Source organism: Elephantulus edwardii, unplaced genomic scaffold, assembly GCF_000299155.1.
Source record: "Elephantulus edwardii isolate Elephantulus edwardi_28Jun2011 unplaced genomic scaffold, EleEdw1.0 scaffold00149, whole genome shotgun sequence".
Classification (NCBI taxonomy): Eukaryota; Metazoa; Chordata; class Mammalia; order Macroscelidea; family Macroscelididae; genus Elephantulus; species Elephantulus edwardii.
This window is the reverse complement of record NW_006399899.1, coordinates 5,284,555-5,308,483: the sequence shown is the minus strand read 5'-3', so window position 1 is coordinate 5,308,483 and position 23,929 is coordinate 5,284,555. Positions and strand designations below refer to the sequence as shown.

The 23,929-nt window shown below is 40.2% G+C and overlaps 1 protein-coding gene across 5 annotated transcripts in view; it reads left to right on the top strand.

Annotated features, from left to right (window-relative positions):
* The window catches only part of GRIA1 (glutamate receptor, ionotropic, AMPA 1), a 548,752-nt gene that overhangs the window by 395,150 nt on the left and 129,673 nt on the right, over positions 1-23,929 (top strand). For all 5 annotated transcript variants that reach the window (XM_006894738.1, XM_006894741.1, XM_006894739.1 and 2 more), the window contains one exon: positions 2,941-3,311. In XM_006894738.1, the coding sequence (XP_006894800.1) occupies positions 2,941-3,311 (371 nt within the window). The remainder of the gene's footprint in view (positions 1-2,940; positions 3,312-23,929) is intronic.

Genomic DNA, 23,929 nt, shown 5'->3' with positions numbered 1-23,929 from the left:
TGCTTCAGAGTTGATTCCAACTTAACCAGCCTACATGATGGAGTAGGACTGCCCTGGACAGTTTCCAGGACCGTAATCTTCATGGAAGCCAACTGACATGTCACTCTCCCAGGGAGGAGGTGCTGGATTCGAACTGCCTTTTCAGTTAGTATCTCAGTTCTTAAGCAATTCACTACTAACATTCTTCCAGAACTAATGTGCAATGGAACTAATCTTGAAACTGCTAAATTAACCACCACAATAACATAATCCTGTAATTTTTCAGTCTACGGTCTTTTTATTAACTCACATCAGTAAACAAATGTTCTTAACACCTTTGACCACTTCCAAAGCTTGTCTCTATGCTTCTGGGCAAACTGTGGTCAATCACACCTAGCCCTCATTTCTGTTCCTTTTCTTCCCCATTGATTTTCTATCTCTGCTAGTTAACAGGTAAAAAAGTAAATCTGTTGTTTGTTTTGTTTTTAGCAAAACAAATGAAAAAGGTTTATTACGTGAATAAGACGAAGACACAGATAGTGAAAGTCAGGCCGTGCAAGAGTTAAAATGAAAAAGAAGAAACATGGAAGAGAGGGAAAGAGCCCCCCAGAAAGACAGAGGTGAAGCCAAATCTTATGGCAGCTGTCACCAGAAAAGGAGAGAGGGAAAAGAGACAGATCTGTTCTTTCTTGAGGGGACTCTGGTGGCTTAGAGTTAAGGAGCTGTGCTGCCAAGCCAAAGGCATGATGTTTCAATCCACCAGCAACTCTGTGGAAAAAAGACAGACAATCTCCTTCCATGCAGTTAACTGTCTCTGAAAACCCGCTAGAGGGGCAGCTATGAGTCAGTTACATCTCCATGGTACATAACACAACAATATTATTTCTTGAATTGGCTTGTGTTTGTTAAAAAAAATTATGAAAATTTATTAAAAGGTTTTAGAGGAGAAAAAGAAAAAAAGTCAAATAATTACTATGAGATTTGCATGTGACTTCACATTACTTTATATAAAGTGCCTATAAGTAAGAACATCAATCATTCTTAAGTCAAGCTTGTAATTCCACTTAAAACACTTTCTTAGTAAGTAAAATCAATGAGTGTAACTAGAAGAATCTCTACGTAACAGCTGGTGGTGACTGGGTGGGTATTCCATCGGCACAGCATCTGTCGCCAGCCTTGCACCTGGACCGTCACACACCCTCATAGGAGAAAGCCATTTCCCTCAAACAGACTTCCATAGGCATCCCTCTTACTGCAGAAATGAATGTGTGGTATTTGCATGGAAATCCTCCTGGGTTTCCAGGATCTCTTAATCTCAGACCAGCAAAGCAGTGGAAAGATATTTTCACATATTTCAGAGTTTCTGCCATTGAAGATAGGTGGAGAATACTGAAGAGCAATACCTGGTAAGAAAAGGTCCATTGAAAATAATGTTGTTTATAATTGCCTATCAACCATCTCACCCGCCCAATCCTGACCCACTCAGGTTGGCTAATCAAGAAGGAAAAATTCTTGCACTGTTTTTAAATCTACACTCAGATCTGAATTTTAAAAATTGCATATTGTTGTCATCTTCCTGGGGGGAAAAACCTACCAAACCCAAAACCATGTTATGACATTACATTCCCTTCAATCTGGCTACCTTTTCTTGAAACACGGATTGTCAGAGCAACTTGTCAAAATTATACCTATCCTTTAATGTCAAACTTAGAAGTCACCTCTTCATTGATGCATTTTCTGAGTTCTTCCTTTCCTGATACCTTGCAGCATTTTATCTCTCCCTCAAATCTGTAGATGTGAAAATGTGCGTATATGTCTTAGTCTCTCCTATTGCAAGGGACCAGAGGTTATTTATAGCTACTAATCTAGTGCTTACATCTATTATGTGCTCAAACATGTTTATGGGGTAAAATTTGCCTTCACGATCTTAGTATCCAGAACTATTTTGATTATAAGTAGAAGAAACTCAACTTGTTCCAATTTAGGCAAACAGAGGAGTTACTTTATGTTCTTGGGGAATTGAATACATGCTTCTCAGGAGTCCAGGGACAGCCTGAATTTATGGTGCAACTTTGTTTCATATACTTTGGGCATGTGGTCAAGAGACAGTAGTTTTTGGAAAAGACTAATGAGCTGGGGAAAGGAGAGTCAGAGAGGGAAAGGAAGACCCTTGATAAAATGGATTGATACAATGATTGTAACAATGGACTAAATCACATTGGAGATCATAAAGATGATGCAGATATAATAGGCAAACCTCAGATCTGTTCTTAAGGTCAGAGTCAGAGCAGACTTGACAATGCATAACAACAAACAACAACATATAATCAAGGATTAGACTCTCTCTGCATTTCTAGACTGAGGTTTTTCAAGGCAAATTCTTACTATATCGATTTGGGCCCTACTCCCATCCTTGAAGGAGCCATTCTGGCCAGAGGATTAGCCAGATCAGCCCCGTTTGATAGAGAAGAACCGAAGGTGCTTAGAAATAGTTCTCCCACAAGAAGGAGGATGGCTATTAAACAAGCAAAACCAATGAAATTCCTTAGGGTCCCATTAACACAAAATCAGAGGGAAGGGTCTTACAATTGGAAATGCCCAGCAATCTCTGGTGGAGGCGTGAGAGGGAATTAGACAGTTAACCCATAAGTGGGGCTGCTCTGGCGGTATGAATACACCAGCCAGGCCTCGGGAAAGATGGGCCATCTCCTCCCATGCAATTTACAGCTTCTGAAAATATACTGGAGCTCAGCCATTAGTAGATTCCAACTCATTAATAATCAGTGAGTGATTGATAAAACAGTGAGCTGGCCAAGCCAGTTATTGGGTAAAAAGAGTTAGATTGCAAAAGTTCCTTCCCACTCAGTTCCTTTAAGCTACAAAAGAATATCTGGAGTGAAGAGGAGAGCAAGGAAATGAAGATTGATCAGGAGCTCAACTGTTTCTTTCTTTTTTCCATAGAGAGCAGATGTGGCTGTGGCCCCCTTAACAATCACCTTGGTCCGAGAAGAGGTCATAGACTTCTCCAAGCCATTTATGAGTCTGGGAATCTCCATCATGATAAAAAAGCCACAAAAGTCCAAGCCTGGAGTCTTCTCCTTCCTCGACCCTTTAGCATACGAGATATGGATGTGTATTGTTTTTGCCTACATTGGAGTGAGTGTTGTCCTCTTCCTGGTCAGCCGCTTCAGCCCCTATGAGTGGCACAGCGAAGAGTTTGAGGAAGGACGTGACCAGACAACCAGTGACCAGTCCAATGAATTTGGAATATTCAACAGCTTGTGGTTCTCCTTAGGAGCCTTTATGCAGCAAGGATGTGACATTTCTCCCAGGTCAGTCACCTCTCTTCTGTCTCTGCTCAATGGCTCGTTTTTTTCTTGGGTGGATAAAAGATGCTTGAATGTTAAGACGTGACATTTTTTTTTTTCAGTCTTCAGTGCATTACATTTTTTTAAACTGTTTTACAGTCAACAGTTCACTGCATGTTGTGTCTAGACCATGTCAGTCTTCTGCCTGGCTGATGCACTCAAGATAAATAGGTGTCTTGATCAATCATTTTGATGTTCTGCAGCTGAAAGTCACAGAAGAATGATGGATGTAGTATGGTAGAATGTCTATTGAGTACCTATCATACCTGGTTGAATCCTAGTAGTAGCAGTCTCATGTGGGACTCTCATGACACCCCTTTTTATTCATAAGAGACCACAGAAAGTTGAGTAGCTTGCTAAGGTTATATAGCTAGTAGATCACTGAGTTGATATTCAAACCATCAAACTTTATAAATTTCATATAGTGGAAGGAGCACTAGATAGAAATTCTGGCTCAAGCACTGACTTTCTGTGTGGTTCTGGGCAAATAACCTGACACTTGTGAACTTAGTTTACCCAGCTCAGAGAGAAAATACCCTCACTTTTGTGGTCCTGAGCAGAATCTTCAAAGTAGTCTAGTTCCAGTGGTTTTGTAAATTTGTGCTTGGTAATTCCAAAAAAAGGTGTTCTCAGAGTGTCTCGGATACTGCAATTGAGAGTAATGAAAGAACGAAGCAGTAGAGTTGTCATCCCAGACATGGAACTAGAATAATATCTCTATGCTGATCTGGTGTATAAATTGGACTTGTAAATATGATTTAGTTTGAAAATGATACATAATAAAGAAAAGAGGAAGATGAAAGGAAGGAGGGGGGGAAATAAATTTGAAAACCACCTACCTAGTTCAATTCTTACATTAATCTGCTTTATGTTTTTATGCGTAATGCTCTTTCCATCATGTTTTCTTGAATGTTCATGCTACAAGTTCCCTCTAATTTATCTGAAATAAAAGCACCGACTGTACTGATTTCAAGGAGTTCTGGTGATATGATGGTTAATATGCTTAGCTCTAACTGCAAAGTCAGAGGTTTGAACCCGCCAGCTGCCCAATCAGAGAAAGATGAGACAGTCTACTTCAATATAGATTAATAGCCTCAGAAACTTTATGGGGCAGTTGTAGTCTGCCCTACAGAGTCATATTGACTCAACAATAGTATGTGGTGTGAATGTATTTCCTTTCAGTGTGGCTTCATGTCTGAAGACTTTTCCAAAGGGTATTCCCTTGTAGATTACCAAGCCTCTAAAACATTCAAGAAGGTATGACTTGGAATTGTGCATTCATGGATAGGGCTGCACACATAGATATTGTTGTTACATAGATATTTTTTTGTTTCTGGGGAAATATATATAATGTATAAGGCCTTATAGCTATGTTTCAGAGTGGTGTTCTAATCACCTGTCCACCTTTTGCATTGGCATTTCAATGAGGATCAATATTCCTCAGTGACAATGGAGTCAAATCCTGACAAGCTTCCACAGGGACTCATTTGGTCTGAGGCATAATTTAGAAAGTCTCACCACTCACCATAAAATCATGTTTTTCTTTAAATAAGAATCCAATCGGGGGGGTGGGGGAAGGGGTGTGGGGGAGGAAGTGCGAGACTGGATGCTTGGCCGATACTGGCTAACACATGGTAAAGAGTAGAAAGAACCAAGCAGGCAAAGGGTTTGCTTAAAAATAGCTCAGGCCAGTGGATAAACAGTGAAAAGAGTGATTCTTCTTGAGACAGAGACAGTATAATGTGGGGCTATCAGAGGATGCAAGTGTCTGGAAAGACCAAGGGGCATGCTTTTCCTCCATGATTTCCTTTGTCAGTGGTGATCTTATTTCTTGAAGGCACCGTCACGGTCTGACCTCACAGTGTGTTTTCGTACTCCCACTATTCTACTCGAGTGGTCTCAGGCTGGTGGTCCATGAGCTGAATCATCTCTCAGCCATGCTTTTGTCTGAGCTGCATAGAGCTTGGTCATTAGTTTCCAAAGCAGAAGAGCAGCTGACTTCTTCAGAGACACGGCCTCACTTGGTTTCCTTCATGCCCATATTGTTCAATGGTCCCTGTGAAAGTATTTAAATTTGGGACATCTGGATAGGAGAGGGTTTTTGAGACTGTGATTCCGGACATACTGAGGATTCCACTTGCATGACTTAGAACTGCCACTGAGGTGAAGATGAGGTTGAATGGAATGGCCCCTAGCCTTCTCTTCCTGCAGCTTTAATAAACCACCTCCATTCTGTTTCTAACGGAGTTTTTTTTACCCCTACTAGTAAAATGAAGAGAACTATTCCCATCTTGAGCTTTTTTGTTAGGTTTAAATGAAGATTAATGCATGTAGAACCAACCTGTAGTAGTACTCAGCCAGCACAGAGGAAATACTGAAAATTGGATGATTTTTTTTTTAATTTCATCAGGTTTATATAATGAATTTTTACTAAAATTAATTACCAGGAAAAAAAGATGTTAACAGTTCACACTGATGTGAAATCCACTGAAGAATGGACCCTCTTCTAAGGAAGCCCACAAACAAAACAAAATAGAGCAAGTGTCTCTCTCTAGAAACCTGTGTTCTGTACCTCATCCTCGCAAGAATTGAGAGGAAAGATCCATGGCTGTCCACCTTGGCCAATCCAATAGTTTAGCAGTCTGTAGAAACCCCATAAAACCAAACTCATTGATTTTAAGTTCAACTCTTAGCCATCTTTGATCATGTTTTCATGGTTGTACAGCTTTATGAGAGGGGAAATGCCCATATTTATCTCATGGGAAAACTGATAGACTCAGATCACTGACTTTTCAGTTAGTAGCTTGCCTTGTGCCATGAGACCTCCAATGGAAATGCCATAGAAGTCAGAAAATGGGTCAATAGTGGTTCCTGGAAATATATGCTAAAGAGAAAAGGACATATCCTTTGTTGGCCTCAGGCCAGAGAAGAAGGCCAGGATGCAAGACGGGAACTGGGACCAGGGTCCAAATACACAATGGCAAACACTAATAAAAGTTTGTATTGTTGTTGTTTATATGTTCCTTGATAAAGTTTTTCAAGCCTCTGTACAGCGCCACATCAAATACTCTAGGTTCTATGTTGGAAAATACTTCATGGAACTTGCATAAAATGTCTTACAGAAAATACTTTCCAATTAGAGTCAATCATGTGGCATAGTCAGTAGAGAGTGACCTGCTATCCCAAAGCCACACCTCTTTTGAGGTTAGAATTTACCAATCACTCCTTGGGGAAAAGATGGACAATCTCCTCACGTAATTTACTGCTTCAGGAACCCAATGGAAATTCAGCTATGCCTCAGTTCTAATTTTATGTTAATGAGCTTGAGCTTAATTAATTTCATTAAACTTTAATTTAGAGTTTGGGACACTAAGGGGCATCTGAATTGCAGATAGCTGAAATAAGAGTGAACCTGTCCAATAGAACTTTAATCCTTTGACAATGGCCCTTCTCTATCAGCCCCCCTTTGGCCAATTCAATGATTTAGATTGGATAAGCACATAAAGAACACTTCAGAATTCATACCTAGTGACCAAATGCCAACAAAATGTGATTAAACATGACTATCTTCAAGTAACAAAAAAAAGCTGACCACAGTAATGTGAGCAAGCAGAGATCTATTTTTCTCAAATTACAAGTAAAGTGGAGACAGATACTGACTCACATTGATCCAGTGAGAGAAGGAACAGCATCTCTGGGATGCTCTTGACTTTCCTTCATGGTCACCAGATGGCTGCTCCTAGATCTTATTTTCATGTTCCAACAGCGTGAAGGAGTAAGTGTTGCCAACACTTTCTATTTCTTTGGATCAGAAAAACAGAAATTTACCACAATACTTTCTTCCACAAGCAGATGTTCTCATTGGCAAAACAGTGGTCAGTGACTACCTCTCGATGCAAAAGGAGGATAGGAAGAAAAGAACTTAGATTTTCTAGCCTCTAAAGTCAAAGAATGTGGCATCAGGATTGGAGGAACACTCATCAATTACCTTAGTATGCAGATGACACAACCCTTCTTTGCTAAAAGTGAGGAGGACTTGAAGCACTTGCAGCACAGGATTAGATACTACAGCCTTCAATATGGATTGCATCTCAACATCAAGTAAACAAAAACTTTCACCACTGGACTGATAGGTGACACTGTGATAGAGAGAGAAAAGATTGACATTGTCAATGACTTCATCTTACTTGGATTCACAATCAGTACACTGGTACCAGCAGTCAAGAGATGAGGAAATATATTGCACTTGGAAATGCTGCAATCAGGGATTTCTCCAAATTACTGAGGAGTAATAATGTTAGCTTGAGGTCTCAGGTGTGCTTGATTCAGACTAGGGTCTTTTCATTCACTTGCTACACTGTTGAGAGCTAGACAATGAGTACAGAAGACAGAAGAAAAAAAATGTATTCGTTTGAGCTGTGATGTTGGAGAAGAATACTGAATATCCCATTCACTGCCAAAAGAACAAACTGATATGTCTTACAGAAGGTGCATCCAGGGTGTTCCTTAGAGGCATAGATGATGAAGCTTCATCTCACATCTTTGGGCATTTTGCTAGGAAAGGCTATACCTTGGAGAAGGCTTACAAAGGTTGGAGTATTACAAAGGAGAGGAAAACTCTTAACCAGGTGGATTGGCACAGTAACTGCAGCAATGGGCTTGAGTGTGGCAGATATTGTGAGACTGGCTCAGGATAGGATTAAGTTCAGATGGGTTATTCATAGGATTGCTATGAGTTGTACTTGGTTGCACCTAACAGCAACCACAGCAACAAAGTAGAGGGGAAGGGTACTCTGGTGGCTTAATGGAAAGTAGTTGCACTGCCAACCCAAAGGCACATGATTCTAATCTTCTAACTGCTCTCTGGGAGAAAGATGGGCAATCACCTCTATGCTAGCTGTTGTTGTTAGGTACCATCGAGTCAAGTAGGACTCATAGTGATCCTGTGAAAAACATATCAGAACCCTGTCCTATCCTGTACCATAGTCACACTTCCTGACACACTAGAGCCCATTGCAGCAGTTACTGTACCAAGTCAGCTGGTTGAGGGTCTTCCTCTCCTTTGTCGGCCCTCTTCCTTTCCAAGCATAATGTCCCTGTCCAAGGACTAGCTTTCCCTTGCAATATGCCCAAAGTATGTGAGACACAGCTATTTACTGTCTCAGATAAACTGCTGTAATGTCAGTTATGAGTTGTTGACTCCAACTATACAACATAAAAATATAGTAGGGAGGAATGGGAATGGATGTTGGGTATGTCAGCTAGCCGTGTTAGATACAGAGCCTGAAGTAGAGCCTGTCCCAGGAGTATGCGTGAAGAACAAAGTGCCCCCTGGAGTCCTTGGGGCACGGCTGGGAGGCTGAACGCCGCATGAGAGAGAAGTTCAGGGAAGCCAGGAAGAGGAGCAGGAACTGGTAACCAGCAACATGAATGGATTAAAAAAAAAACAACAATCAGTAATGAGCACATTCATTGCTATATGCTAGTGCTATATGCTGACATTCTTTGAGGACAGGTCACCTTGCTTTAAAATGTTTATGTGATAAATTTAATTTGTGAAATCAATTTTGTTTTCAAAGTTGAAAGTGTTTCTTTTATGGTTATGCTAAGATTACAGATTTTTTTTTCCATCCCCCCCCCAAAAAAAAGCATTTTGAGGATAGGATGTACTAAAGGGTGAATAAAGTGTCCATAGTAAAATTTTACATTTAGTTCCATTAACTTTTCTTTCTGTACCTTTCTTTTCCCATTACTTGTGGTCAAAACCTTTGATTTATTCAGCAGAGTTTATTAATTTTCTGTAATGTGCAAGACATGGAGCTAGGTGATGAGGCTTCAAAGATAATGTGATGAATGGAGCATGGAGTGATGAGCTTTTGTTTCAAAGAGTCTTCAGTATGAAACTAAGAGACATATGCTAAAGAAGCAACCTCGAATATAAAGGGTGTGATGTGCTGTGAATAAAATAGATCTGTTGTTGCAATAGACAACACAGAAAGTGATAATTAAAGGAAACATATATGTCCCAACCTTTCTCTGTGGAGCTCATGGATAAGATTTATATTTGTATAGAACTGAGAGAGGTAAATTTTTATGTGCAAAGGCATTTAGATGGATAAGAGTAAAGTGATTTCAGGAATAGGAGGAGTGACCTGTGATTAGAGATGGTATTGAAGAAGTAGGCACAGGTCAGAACCCTGTGTCCATTGTTCAAATTTGGGATCTTTCTCTAAGCTCAATGTAAAGTCATTGGAAAGTTTTAAATAAGAAAACTGTTGATCTTCCTTCTAAAATACCATTCTAAGTGCCTTGGGGAAAAGGAATTAGGGCAGTGGCGAGGTAAGAGTATAAGCTAAACAACCAAGCAATAGACTCTCACAGCAATCCAGGGGAAATTATGCTGATAGAATTTATAAAGATGGAGACAGATTCATGGTCTATTCTGAAACTAGAATGGACAGGACTTACAGATGGATTGGATGGATCAAGAGGAGAAGGGAGAGGATTCAGTGAGAGGAGAAAGGAAAGAGCATTTGGAGAATTTGGAAATTGTTAGAGTGCTTGGTTTATCCCTTCCATGTCACAGGTGAGGAAACTGAGTTTCAAGAGAAATGGGATTTTTTTTCTTTCCTAAAGTCACAAGGCAATGTCCAAGTGATTATTGGGCTGCTAACTGAAAGGTACCACCACTCATTGAGTAGAGATGAAGTGGTTTCCTCACATAAATATTTCTGCCTTGGAAAACAGATGCAGGGTGACCAAGAGTTGGAATCAACTTGAAAGTAATGGGTTTGAAGTTCTTGTACTGATAACCTGTTCAATGTCATTCTCCTGTGCAATCTCAGCCCAAGGCTCTACTGTCTCTGAGTGAACTGAGAATGAGCATCTTCTATTGATTACTGTAACTCCCCACTTCCCTATCTGTGTCTTCATGTGGGTCACCACATTTCTAGATTCAGATGACCTTAATAAGAAGAGCAAGAGGAAACTGGAATGTCCTTAGTGAATAAGAGAAAATGGAAAATCATAATTTCAGCTTTCAGAATTCTCTTTTATTCTTCATCTGAGGTTGTATCAGAATGTAAGATAATTGTTTCCACCTGGTGCATATAATAAGCTTCAGCGAGAAGTTTCAGGCGGGGGAGGTGATGGCACCTTGGAGACCTCAGGGAACCCGGAACTACCACGGGAACAGAGTGGCCAATGGGAATAGCCTAAAGCAGTAACTAATGGCAGCCTGACCTTTGAATTCACACACAAATGTCATAGCAACCAAGATGCTGCCAGCACTGAGAGGTGATGGGAAGGCTACACCCTCTTCCGCTTCCTGCTCTGCCTCCTCTCCTCCCAGAGAGACACATGCAAACCCGCTTTTCTTGCTCATCCCATGTGTGTCGCGGGGGAGAAAGGAAGGCTGGAAGTAAATCTTCAAGGAAATTGATGGAAGCAGCTTGAAATTATAAAAATATTTTGCATTTTAAACCATAAGCCTGGCTTGAGGCTCAGGCTCACAGCCACAAGTGTGGATAATACCAAGGCAAGAAATGGTATGAAAGATGCTCTGTGCATTGAAACTAGGCATAGAAGAGTCTACTGGGATTGCCTGCATCAAAATCACTTGAGATGCTTCTCAAAACATTGGTTCCCAGACACTACTTCAGATCTGTTGAATGAGAACTCTGTGATGAGGGCAAGGATATGCATGTTCATAAGACAGTCCATTTTTCAGACTCAGATAGGTATGAATCTTTGAAAATGATTAAACTAGGGTGTTGCCCATAGAGTTCTGGTGGCAGGAAGTTGTGCTGCAATCCTAAAGGCACACAGTTTGAATCCACAAGCTGCTCCACAGGAGGATGGGAAATCGCCTCCTAAGGGATTGACTGCCTCTGAAAACCCACCGAAGGTCAGCTATGGGTCAGTTCCGAATTGATGGTACACAAGAACAACAGAGTGTTGTCCAGGGAATTATAAGAAGCAAGATTCATGGTTCGGCCATAACTGGTGCCATTCAACAGCAGCACACACTGAGCCCTAGGTCTGCTGTTTTCTGCCTTCGAATGTGCTACTTGCTTGGTGAGCAAGGCCCTGGATGCACACGAGGTAATTGTGGCCATTGAAAGGCAGAAGACTTGCTGGGGATCCTGGCTCCTTTGGCATACTACTAAGCTACCAAGAAGACTCCTGAAAAGGGATTCACAAGTATATAATGATAACTTTTTCCTCACCATTCACAAGCAGTGCCAACACACAGTTGACCCAAGTGAGATGACCCTGCGGCTGTGACCTGCACATTAACTGTGGATGACCCCAGCACTATGTAATGGAAACTCGCTGACTTCTTCTTTTTCAGTTTTAACTCTCTGCTACCTGCTGACAAGACCCAGAACCAAGCTTTAATAGTAAGCAGCTTCACAAAGCATCTAGAAGCAGAATAGTTGAATTTTCAAGAGATCCTGAAAGTCATATGTTGTTGTTTTTACTGTACAGTTGAGTCTGAACCAACTCATAGCTGACCCTCTAGTGGGTTTTCAGAGGCAGAAAATTGCCCATATTTCTCCTGTGGAGCAGCTGGGAGATTCCAATTGAATACCTCAGGTTGGCAGCACAGCTTCTTACCATTAGTTCATCAACACCCTCTAAAAGTCACAGCTGTTGAATGCCTTTAAGTTGGAATTGACCCATAGCCGACCCTTCAGTCGGTATTCAGAGGCAGTTAATCTCGCGGGAAGAGATTGCTTATCCTCCCACAGAGCCATTTGTGGATTCGAACTGCATGCCTTTAGGGTTACAGCACAGTTTCTTACCACCACACTACATGGGAATATAAAAATGAATGAAGTGACAGGAAAAGAAAAACCTTTACTGAATATACAAGTGAAAAGCATTCTTTTCTGTGTTTCAGCTAGCAGTTCTGACCATTAGCTAGGGAGAAGTAAAATTGTTCTCTCTCTTTTTCTAGATTGCTCCAGAATTCTGAAGTTTGGATAAATTCCTTTGAAGAGAAGACTCATAATAGGCACATTTTCAGAAAATTGTTTATAAACCTTAAAAGAGTGAAACCATTTGTTCACTGATTTCATGTCTCTTCATACACTCATTGATTACGTGCACCAGTTATTTGGTAGGAGTTGTTTAAGGTGCTATGAGAGATAGAGTTGAACAAAGCAGACAGAAAATCCCTATTCTTCTAGAACTTACATTCTGGTGACACAAGAAATGAAATGAATATGTAATCGGTCTCCTACGCCAACTTGATAGTTGAAGATGTTCACTTGCAGGAAATAGAAAAGATTTACCCAAGTCACATTGTTTTTGTTATTGTTAGGTTCCGTCGAGTCAACTACGTCTCATAACAATCTTATGAACAATGGAGCGGAACCCTGGCCTATCTTGTGCCGTCCTCACAATCACTCAAGCCCATTGCTATAATCACTGTGTCAATCCACCTGGTTGAGGGGCTTCCTCTCTTTCACTGTCCCTCCAACTTCCCTAGTATGTTGTCCCTCTTCAATGACTAGCTTCTCCTACCAACATGCCCAAATTATGTGAGACAATGTTTTATCATTTTTGCCTCCAAGGACTCGGACTTCACCTTCTACAATACATATCTATTTGCTCTTTTGGCATTCTCGGGATATTCAGTTCTTTTCTCCAACACCACCATTCAAAGGCATCAATTTGTCTTTTGTCACATAGATAATTAGTTATGTTAGCATCATCATTTTAGAAAGAAGATCAGACAACAGCTGGGAGGATCTGGGACATACATGTGTCAGATAAGAAGGGCAGCCTCCATCCAGTTGTGGACAATAGCTGCCCACGTCTGTGCAGATCAAAAATAAGTACCTAATATTTTGATTGTGTGTCACCAGTTTGAGGCCCCTAGAAGAATACTGAAGCATAAGAAAATATCATTGTATCTTTCATTCATTTAGTTGTTATGTACCATCGAGTCAGAACTGATTCATAGCTAACTTTCCTGCAGATTTTCAGAGGCTCAGATTGTTGGGGAGGTGCTTGCTTATTTTTCTGTCTCATAGTAGCTGAAGAAAAGTAACTCTTTAAACCACCTGTCCTTGGGTTGACAGTGCATTTCTTTGCCACTGGGCCACCAGAGCTCTGTCATACATTTAGACACACTAGGAATTTCATAGTGAACTCTGATGGACTGCAGGTCTATAAGGACCACACTACTTACCCAAAGGCCTCATCTATCTGACAATTTTAATCCTCTAGTTGCTCTGAGAAAGAAAGATGAACTATCTCCTCCCATTCTATTTATAGTCTCCAACACCCCTTTGAAGGGTCAGCTATGAGTTAGTCCTAACTTGACAGCAATGAGTGATTTTTCTATTTCAAAGAAAGAAAATGAACTTCTTAACTGTCCTTCATTTTTTTCTTTCTTTTTTTTTTTTTTTTTGCTTAAAAGGTAAAAAGTCTGTTGTGTTCTTCGCCACTTCCATATCCCTTGGGAATCGAGGCCATGTCATCTATGGCCTGCTCCAGAAACACGATGATTCCCATGTATCTGTATCCAGAAAGGCTTGTCCATGACTCCATCGTCCTAGGTTCTACATTTTCCTGGAGAACTTCTCATTTCTTTATAAGCACTCTCTGAAATGTAGCACCTGGGATAGTAAGACCCAACTGCTTACCTAGAGGGAAGTACTGCATTCTGTATAAGGAAAAATGAAAGCAGAGTTCATTGAACTGACAGGAATTTGCACTGTGACTATGAGGAGAAGCAGACATTCTAAATGGATTAGAAACTACTAGCCACCAGGCAATGAGTGGATTTTTTTTTTTAACTCATCATATATAGTTTCATTCTACCTGTGTTTGAGAGAAATTATAGGTGCTCAAGCTCTTAGCAGAATATAAATGATGTAATGCACACCAACCAGGAATCCCACACTTGTGGTGCAGACAGGCACTGTGGGTTAAGGAGAAGGAGGTTCAAAATGTGGAGGCACAGTGCTTACAGGGACGAGTGAAGTCCATCAAGAGGAAAAGCTGGGACACCTACTGTCTCAAGTGGTGGACCCACAGGGCTGAAGGAGGTAGAGGAGGGAGCACTTACAGTAAGGCAAAAGAATAATCTAGAAATTTGATCCTGGAAAAGGATTCTACTTGAAATATTCAGATTAAAATTATTAAAGAAAATAAAAGAAAAAATAAACACAATCTCAACCTTTTACCCACTGGATGAGTCATTTCTTCTCTGTCTAGATCTCATTTTTCTACTGTGAGACAATACGGTGCTTTCTATGTCCCCAGCATAACCCTAGCTTCCCTTGGAGCACTTGAAAGACTTCAACAGAGCTTCCAATCTGAGATAGACAATGAAGAAAGGCTTGGTAATCTACTTCTAAGATGCCATCCATGAAAACCCTAGAAGCACAATAGGCCAATTTGCAACCCATCATGAAAATGGCACGGGACTGGAGACACACACACACACAACACACACACACATTTTGCTGTGGTCTCTATGAGTCAAGGGCAGAACTGGAATCAATTAACAAGTCTGCTTTCGAGGATCTCTCCAAAATGCTGAAGACCAGTGATATCAGTTTAAAGGCTAATGTGTGCCTAATTGAAGGCATGGTCTTCTCAATCACTTGCTGTACATCTGAGAGCTGGACAATGAATAAGGATGACAGAAGAAGAATTGATACCTTTGAGTTGTGGTGTTGGAGAAGAGTACTAAATATCTCATGGACTGCCAAAAGAACAAACAGATATGTTCTGTAAAAGGTACGGCCAGAGTGCTCCCTGGAGGCAAGCATGACAAAGCTTCATCTTTCATGCTTTGGACATGTAGCTAGGCGAGGTCATTCCTTGGAAAGGGAAAGACAGAAGGTTAGCTAGCGAGAAGGCGGCCCCCAGTGAGAAGGACGTACACTGTGACTTCAGCTGTAGACTTCAGTGTCTCAGAGAAGATGAGGATGGCACAGCATAGTTGAGATTTCAGGTTCACTGTTCATAGGGTCACTACGAGTCATGTTTGACTTGACAGCACCTACCAACAACTAGCCAAGGCAAATTGTGCTTAATTATGTTTATTCAGATTCATACTTTTATGTTTCTATGTGTCCCTCTGCTTGAAATAACCTTTCCCATTTTTTTGTCCAATCTCTTTTCTCTTTGTAAATTCTTGCTTTCTCATTATTTTTCCTTCTAATCATAATTTTCCTTCTAAAGCTACACTTAAAAGGAATAATTATAAACTATAGTTCTGGAATCAGGTTACCTGGAATGGAATCTTAATTTTTTTTCACTTACAAATTGTGTTCTATTTGGTGCCATGGAGTCAAATATGACTCCTAGCAACCCTATAAACAATTGGGAAAATAACTTCTCGTTTCTCTGTTTTCTTTTCTGGAAAATGAGTACAATAAACAGATTTGTCCAATAGAGTATTTAGAGGATTAAATGAAGGAATTAATTTGTTATTTTTCATTAGCACAAATACTATTGACCTTGTTTTCACTGCCATTGTCACTTAATGACTCTGACTTCAACTTCCATCTTCAAGTGTACACTAGTGTTACCTATACTTTACAGAAACGCATACGAGAAAACTCATCTTTACACCTGCTTGTTGTGAGAACATGTGAATTTACACAGTAAGCATCTAAGGATGATGCACTCATAATTTTCATTTAATGGAGAAAAGCTATGTTAGGTTACATAATAAGCAAATGGGCATGGACTTACTTGTTGTGCTTACTCAGTTATTTGTAATGAATAGTTTCACATTTTCACCACACCAAAGAGTCTGCTTCTGGATATGTCAGGCATCTGTCTCCCTCCGAAGCCCACAGCATACTCTGATACATTTAAGCCCTTTCCCAATTTATAATCCTTGACAGAGACAGTTGTTGTTATTTGCTGCCAATTCCGACCAGACCCATAGCTGACCCTCCAGCAGGTTTTCATAGGCAGTTAATCACACAGGAGGAGATTGCCCATCCATCTCCCACAGAGCAACTAGTGGATTTAAATTGCATGTCTTCAGGATTGTAGTGCAGCTTCTAACTAGTACCCCATAAACTAGGTAATCTTGGTATTACTGGCTCTTAATTACAAATCTGCAGTGAACAGGTTCACGTTTTTCACCCTATCAAAGCACTTCAGATATAAAAAGAAAATAAGAACCAGAAAGGATCAGTAATGGCCTTCAAATTATGTGGGTGAGAAACAGCTGGAGTCTATATTTTTGTCCTATAGAAATGTTCGCATAAATGTGATGAGCTGAATGCATGAAGAGTTGCATTGTACAATTGTTTTGTAGTAGTGGTGGTTTAAAAAAAAATCTGGAAATAGTTATCAGTAGAGGCCTGAAGGATAAATAGGAGGGTTTTATCATACAGTGAAAAACTATGCAGCTGCTTAGATGAATAAAGAGATATCTGTGCTCATGTGGAAAGATCTGCAGGGCTGCATAGCAGAGAAATATGAGCCTGGAATTGTAGGCTCTTTTCCCTGCAACACCCCACATCTCTGGAACACAGGTAGTAGAAGCCTGCACCCAAGGCCTTAACTCTGGTTTATAGAGTTGGTGCCAAGCTTTTCTTGTGAAAGGAAAATATTGATCAGAGGTGAACAAAAAGGCTTCTGAGAGGCATTGGATTACAATTTGAAAGAGGAAATAAAATTGTCTATAAAAATGAAGAGAAATAAGGAGAGGAATCCCTAATAGAGGTATTCCCTTATATAAAATCACTGAAACAAGCACAGCCTCTGTCATGGGACTCACTTACCAAGATTCTCACTAAATATTCTCAGGTCAAAGGTTCAGAGATAACAAAGTACAACGATACTTTCAAAATCATAACTTCTTAGGACCCTGTGACCTGCTAAGAGACTGTTTAGTAAGTCACCCAGGAAGTAGACAGGATCTAAAATGCACAATGTTGGATCAGTTCCTTAATTTCCAACTTCCTCCACCAGAATGAACTCCAGGAAATTACTCACCAAGTCCTGTATAGCACCTTTATTGATTGATGTTAAAGCTTGATCCAGCATGACTGTAACCGCAGAAGTCAAGGTCTAATTTCTATAGTGCAGCAGAGGATCCTGGCTGGGCACCGGGGTAGTTACCAGGCACTAGTACTACCGGTTGATTTATTTACCTCTGGGCACCAGACAAAAGGGCTTGTCGAACTGAAAGATGCCTTCTCTTCTGTGGAATTCTGGCTGAGATCTCATCTGGTATTTATCTTCCCTTTCATGTCCTGTTCTCTACGTTGGCCCCCATTGTGAGAATAGAAGACGGGATGGAGAGAGGTTTTATTTTGTTTGGTTTCTGGGTACTTTGGGTATGTATTTCTCCAGATAAGAAACCAAATAAATTAATCAATCACTTTAATTAGGTGCCACCTGGGAGCTAAACCTTGCACTAGGCACAATGCTAAGCATGTGGCAGAGTTGATGATGCAAGAAACAAATAAAAAAGACAAAAAATGTTAAAGCAAATAAAAAAGCAAAATAATTTAAAATAGTTTAATAATTTCCAGGTTTATAGTTAGCAGATAGGGGGGGGGAGATAAAATTACTGAAAACTGCAATTATTTCAGCAGCCTTTGGTGGTCTAGTGGTAAGAATCTGTGCTGTAATCCCAAAGGCACATGGTTAGAATCCACAGGAGGACGGGCAATCTCTTCTCATCATGCCACTGAGAAATCACTGCAAAGTCATCTATGGGTTGCTCCCAACTCCATGGTATGCTACACCACAACCTAGAAAACGAAGAACTTGAAATGGTCTCAAGAAAGACTCAAGTTAGACTTTCAGAAAGTTGCTCTAGATAAGTAGGGCTAATTGTGGGCCAAAGAAGGAGATGCGTGTGTGTGTTGTGCTAAATAACCTCATACTCCATACAGATCTTGAATGAAGTGCACCATTATTCAGATAGGCTTGGTTCTTTCTTTTACTAGATACTAAACCTGAGCGAGTAATTTAACTAATAACCTTCCGTTTTCTCAGTTGAAAAATTACCATCATTGCTGATTGATATGGAGTCAGTTCTAACTCATGGTCATTCCATATCCCACGTGCGTCAGAGCAGATCTGCCTTCAGAAGGGCTTTTCAATGGCCCCTTTTAAAATTTATTATTATTATTATTTATTATTTATTTATTTATTTTAAAAGTTTGAATACATTGTTTTTCAGACCAGATTCTTCCAATTCCACCGACCCCAACCCCCCCACATCCTCATCCCTCTGCTTCCACCCTCCTCATACTCATTCTATGATAAAGGTTTTATACAATATTTGTCCTTGTGGGACTGAGTTAGTTCACTCAGCATAATGCACTCCAGTCCCTCCCAAACTAGGTAATAACTTACAAAATCATTGCTCCTATGTGCCACATAGTGTTTCATTGTATGAATGTACCATAATTTCTCAATCAGTTTGTTTGTGGTTGGACAGCTGGGCTGTTTCCATATTCTTGGAGTACTGAATAACACTGCTGTAAACATTGGTGTACAAATCTCCGTTTGTGCCTCAATTCTCATTTTCTCAGGGTATATTCCAAGCAGTAGAATTGCTGAGTCATATGGAATTTCTATGTTCAGTATTTTGAGAAAGCTTCAATGGCCCCTTTTTGCATAAATAGATCACTAGGCCTTTTTTTCCCCCTTGAAGGTCTCTGTGCTTTCAGTTGGGAGCCAAGCACATTAACAATGTAAATTTCCAGGAAATACCTAAGCCAGGTGCTGTTGAATGGATTCCAACTCATGATGGCCTTACCTGTGTCAGAGTAGAACACTGAGTTTCCGATGGCTAATTTTTCAGAAGCAGATCATTAAGCCATTCTTCTAAGGTACTTCCGGGTCAGTTTGAACCACAACCCTATTGGTTCCTAACAGAGCACATTCACCATTTGTGTCAGTCAGAAACCAACTTTCAAAGAGACACAAGATTTCTGCAAGAACGTATGAGTGATCAGAGATAGAGTATGTTGATATTAAGGATCCTTTTAGTAAGGTGATCTTTGAGTGACATACACTAGAGGTTTGATAAAAAATAATATTTTTTTAATCTCTTCCCTTATGTTTATCACTGTATTTCCTTCCCACTCTGCCCCTAGCCTCACCAATCATTTATTCTCTGCAAGGAGCTTTCTGAGACTTTCTGATGTGTGTCTGTCACCTAAACTGGCTGTGCTCCTGGCCCAGCTCTGGCCAGAGGGAAGTCTAGAGGCTATTCCCTGGAGAATGAGGAAGGCTGCCAGGTCCAGCGCTATAACTCAAGGATCTTGGCAGCATTCTTCATACCATCCCAGGGTTATTTCTCAGCGTACGCCTGAATATGAACTGGATGCAAGCTCCTGCCTGCTTGCCCAACATAATTCACCACCTGGCAGCTACCTTTCCCTGCCAGATCTTCATGGCCAGCTCTGTAATGGTTTTCTCTACACCCTAGAATGTCAGTTATTGCTTTGTCAGTACTGGTCAAATATGTAGGGCTTTTGGAAGCTTGCATTAAGTGCATTGGAGTTAGACCTAGGCTCAGTACTACCTGTTATACTTCCTGTGTGACCTGGAGAGCTAACTTCACACTCAAGAGTTTCTGATACTATTGCTGTCTAACAGACCACCCTAAACTTGCGACACAAAATTATAGCCTCTTAATCATGCTCATGGATTCCCTGAGTCAGGATATTGGGAAAAGGGGATAGTAAAATGTTGTTATGTGCCATTGAGTCCGCTATGACTCATGGCAACCCTATGAACAACAGCTCTGAACCTTGCCCTATGCCTTACCTGTATTTAATACTATCTGAGGTCGGAGTTAGAAAATTCAAAGACTACTGATAACTTGAATAGGTGTTGTTGGTATTGTTATGTGTCAAGTCATAACTAACTCATAACTGAAGCTCTAGGGGGTTTTAGAGGCTGTAAATTGCATATGAAGAGATTGCTCATCTGAAGGGATCCCTCAGAGAAGCTGGTGAATTGGAAATGTGTGACTTTGGGTTGGCAGCACAACTCTTCCCACTAAGCAACCAAAGGGGCTAGATGACTTGGTCACTTGGCATATCTGATAGCTGATACTGCCTATCCTTTGAGACCCCACTTGAGACTCTTGGCCAGAACACCTATCTATGTTCTCCTTATGGCTGCTTGGGCTCCCTCGGAACATAGTGGCTGGGTTCCAAGAGCAAGTACCCCAACAAGAAGAAAGCAGAAACCATATAATTTTTTATCCTACACTTGAAAGTCACATAATGTCACTTCTGTCATAGTCACAGCCTGGGTAGTACAGTAAAGGGGTAAAAGAGCATATATTCTACCTTTCAGTGGAAAAAAATGTCAACATCACATTGTAAAAGAATGTATGGAATGGAGAACATTGTTGTGCATGTTGTTGTTGTGTACCATAGAGTCGGAACCAACCCAGAGCTGACCCTCCAGAGGGTTTTCAGAGGCAGTTAATTGCAGAAGAAGACATTGCCCATCATTCTCCTGCCGAGTGGCTGGTGGCCTCCAACTGCATGCCATCAGGATTACAATGCAGCTTCTTGCTACCAGGCCACCAGAGCTCCTTTGTTGAGCATATCTTTGGAAAATACACTATGTCATACCTTATACATAAAGTGAAGACAGTAATGCTTACCCTAGGAAGACACTGTAAAGATTAAATGGGATAATGTATTTAAAGTACTTAGCATGATGCCTGACAGGTAATAAGTGTTCAATAAATGGCCTGTATTTCTCTATCCAAGTAGAGATACACATATAAGTGTACAATTAGAGCTAGTGAAGGTTAATATTCCATGTAGCCAGTGCTTATTAATATTTTGTGCCGTAATAGATGAGAGTAATTATCTCTTAAGTTAATGAATCTATAGATTAGATCCTTAATGAACCCACAGAATAGAGCATTACAAGTCATGTAGGCTTTGTCTAATCACCTAATTTTATATGTTGGAAAATAAGTCCACACAGCTAGTTAAGTTAGAACTGAGCATTTTAAAATCCAGGCATGGATGAAGCATTCTTGTTGAAAAGAACTCAGGTGACCTTTAACAAACAAGGAGAAATTTTTCAAAAGACTGATGTATAGATTCCCACGCCTTTCAAAATATGTTGGTCTTTGAACTTCATAATAATCCCTGGAGGCAAATGAAAAGAGACAGGAGGAACACCAGTGGTCCAAACACTAAAATGAGCCAGGTCACTGTCTTTGCCTTTTTAAAATTATCTCTTCTCCTCCCCCAGTCAAGGGTCTACATATAGGCTCAATGGGTGCAGCAGAGCAGAACAATCAAAATTTGTAAAATTGAATGCTTGCCTTTGTATGCTAGGCTGAGAAGTAAAGTTAATAGCAGCATATCAAAAGGAGCACAGTTTACTTTTCGTAATCATAATGGTCCTCTTTCTGTATAGAGGTAACTCGTGGTTACCGTGATGCTGAATACTGTGACACTGATGTGTCAAATGTGCTAATGGTTACCCATGGTGGACGGTGTTTGGTAGAGTGCCCAGATTAAAACAAGCTTGGAAGCAGGAGTGGCATCCACATCTGAAACAGCTTGCCTCCAGAAACTCTATGACTGTGGAGAAAGGATGAAAGTTATACAAGTGTTCAGGTCTTTCTTTCATAGGGTCATTATGAGTCATCTATGACTCGATGACATCTAATAACAACAACAATCATAACTATGTAAGGACCCTGGTTCTACAAGGACAGGAATCAAAAGATACAACTGCCGCCAAGTGACCTTGGAAAAGTCACTTTCCTTCTCAGGCCTCAGACTCCCATGCTCTGATGTGCACCAGTGGAAAATGTTTACTGAGTCATTGTGATAGGTTTAGAATATTCCTAGTGCAATGGGAAAGAGGAAACATCAAGTCTTTGTTCCCACAATATGTATGGGCTAATCAGAAAGAAAAGACTGACATATAACTGTCAACTCACAAGGCTCACATATTATCTGAGTTCCAAGTATCATTCACAGGTGGTCCAAAAGTCAGAGATAGATACTGGTAGAAGATCTGTCCCCTTCAACCCATCTGGCTGAGTAAGAACCAGAGGAGATGCGTGACTAAACCAGAGAAGATCCATCTGGTTTCCCTAGGAAGCCAAACGTCTTGCATCTCACCATCTCTGTAACATCAAAAATCAAGAGGCAAAGGAATTTTTTTCTATTTATACAGTGTGAATATATAGATTTATTGCTTATTTATTTTTAATTTCAATGTACTTTATAGTCAAGAGAACTTTCTACTCTTAAATTTGAAATAACACACTGAACAAAGCAAGTTTTAGTCAGTTTCCCTGAAATCCTCCCGTTAGACACACAGTTGGGTTTTTGGTGGGGTTTTGTTGGGGTTTTTTTTGGTGAATTTTATTGCTGTTGTTATTGTTGTTAGGTGTATCTCATAGCAACCCTATGCAAAACAGATCTGAAGCTGCCCTGTCCTGTGGCATCCTCACCATCCCTGATATACTTGAGCCCATTGTTACGGTCACTTTGTTAATCCATCTCGTTGAGGGTCTTTCTCTCTTTCACCGATCTTCCACCTTTCCAAACATGATGTCCTTCTCCCAGACCAGCCCTCCTAACCACACGCCTAAATTATGAGAGACAAATCTTAGACATCCTCACCTCTAAGGATCCCCTTTGTTGCACTTTCTCCAAAACTTACTTGTTTGTTCTCCTAGTAGTCCATGGAATATTCAGTACTCTTCTCCAGTACCACAATTTTATTGCCACATAATAAAATATTTGATGTAATAACATTTATTGGTATATAATAAAAAAAGTGTACAAACCAATGGATTTTTGTTAAGAAAAAAACAGCCATGTTAACAAAACTCAAGAAATAGATGACCACCATAATCCTAGGGATCTGCTTTTCTAGACAATCTTCCATGACAAGGGTCGCTACTACTCTGACGTCTGAATCCATCGTTGCTTTCGTGTACCATTGAGGGTACCCCTGTCCTGTACTATTGAGTCTGAACTGACACATAACTTTCTCATTCATCGAATTATATATATATTATTTTGCACCTAACATTTTTCTCAATGTTATGTTGTGAGATTTATCAGTGTTATTATACATCATTATCTTTATACATTCATTGTCTTTGTTTTATGTTGTTTGCTGTTGTTCTTGTGTCTGCCAACTCAGAATCAACCCTCAGCTGACCTTATAGTGGGTTTTCAGAGACAGCAAATTGCATGAAAGGGATTTCCTATCTTTCTCCTGTGGAACAGCTAGTGGATTTTAATTGCTTGCCTTCAGGTTGGCAGTGCAGCTTCTTATTGCTAGATAAGCAGTAGATTCTTACCACTAGCTCCTTACCGCTAGACTACCAGAGATCATCAAAGATTTATCAATGTTCTTTTCATTATCATCATGTCATAGAATTCTATTTTGTAGATATTTTACAATTTACCTACAATTCTTTGTAAATGAGTATTTTGGTTATTCCCAATTTTTGCAATATTATTAAAGTTGCTGTTATACCATCTGTTAAATTTTTTTTAATAAATGTTCTTGCATTTCATGTTTAAATGAATTGTGGGGTCAAATTAAGTATATTTTCTTGTTGT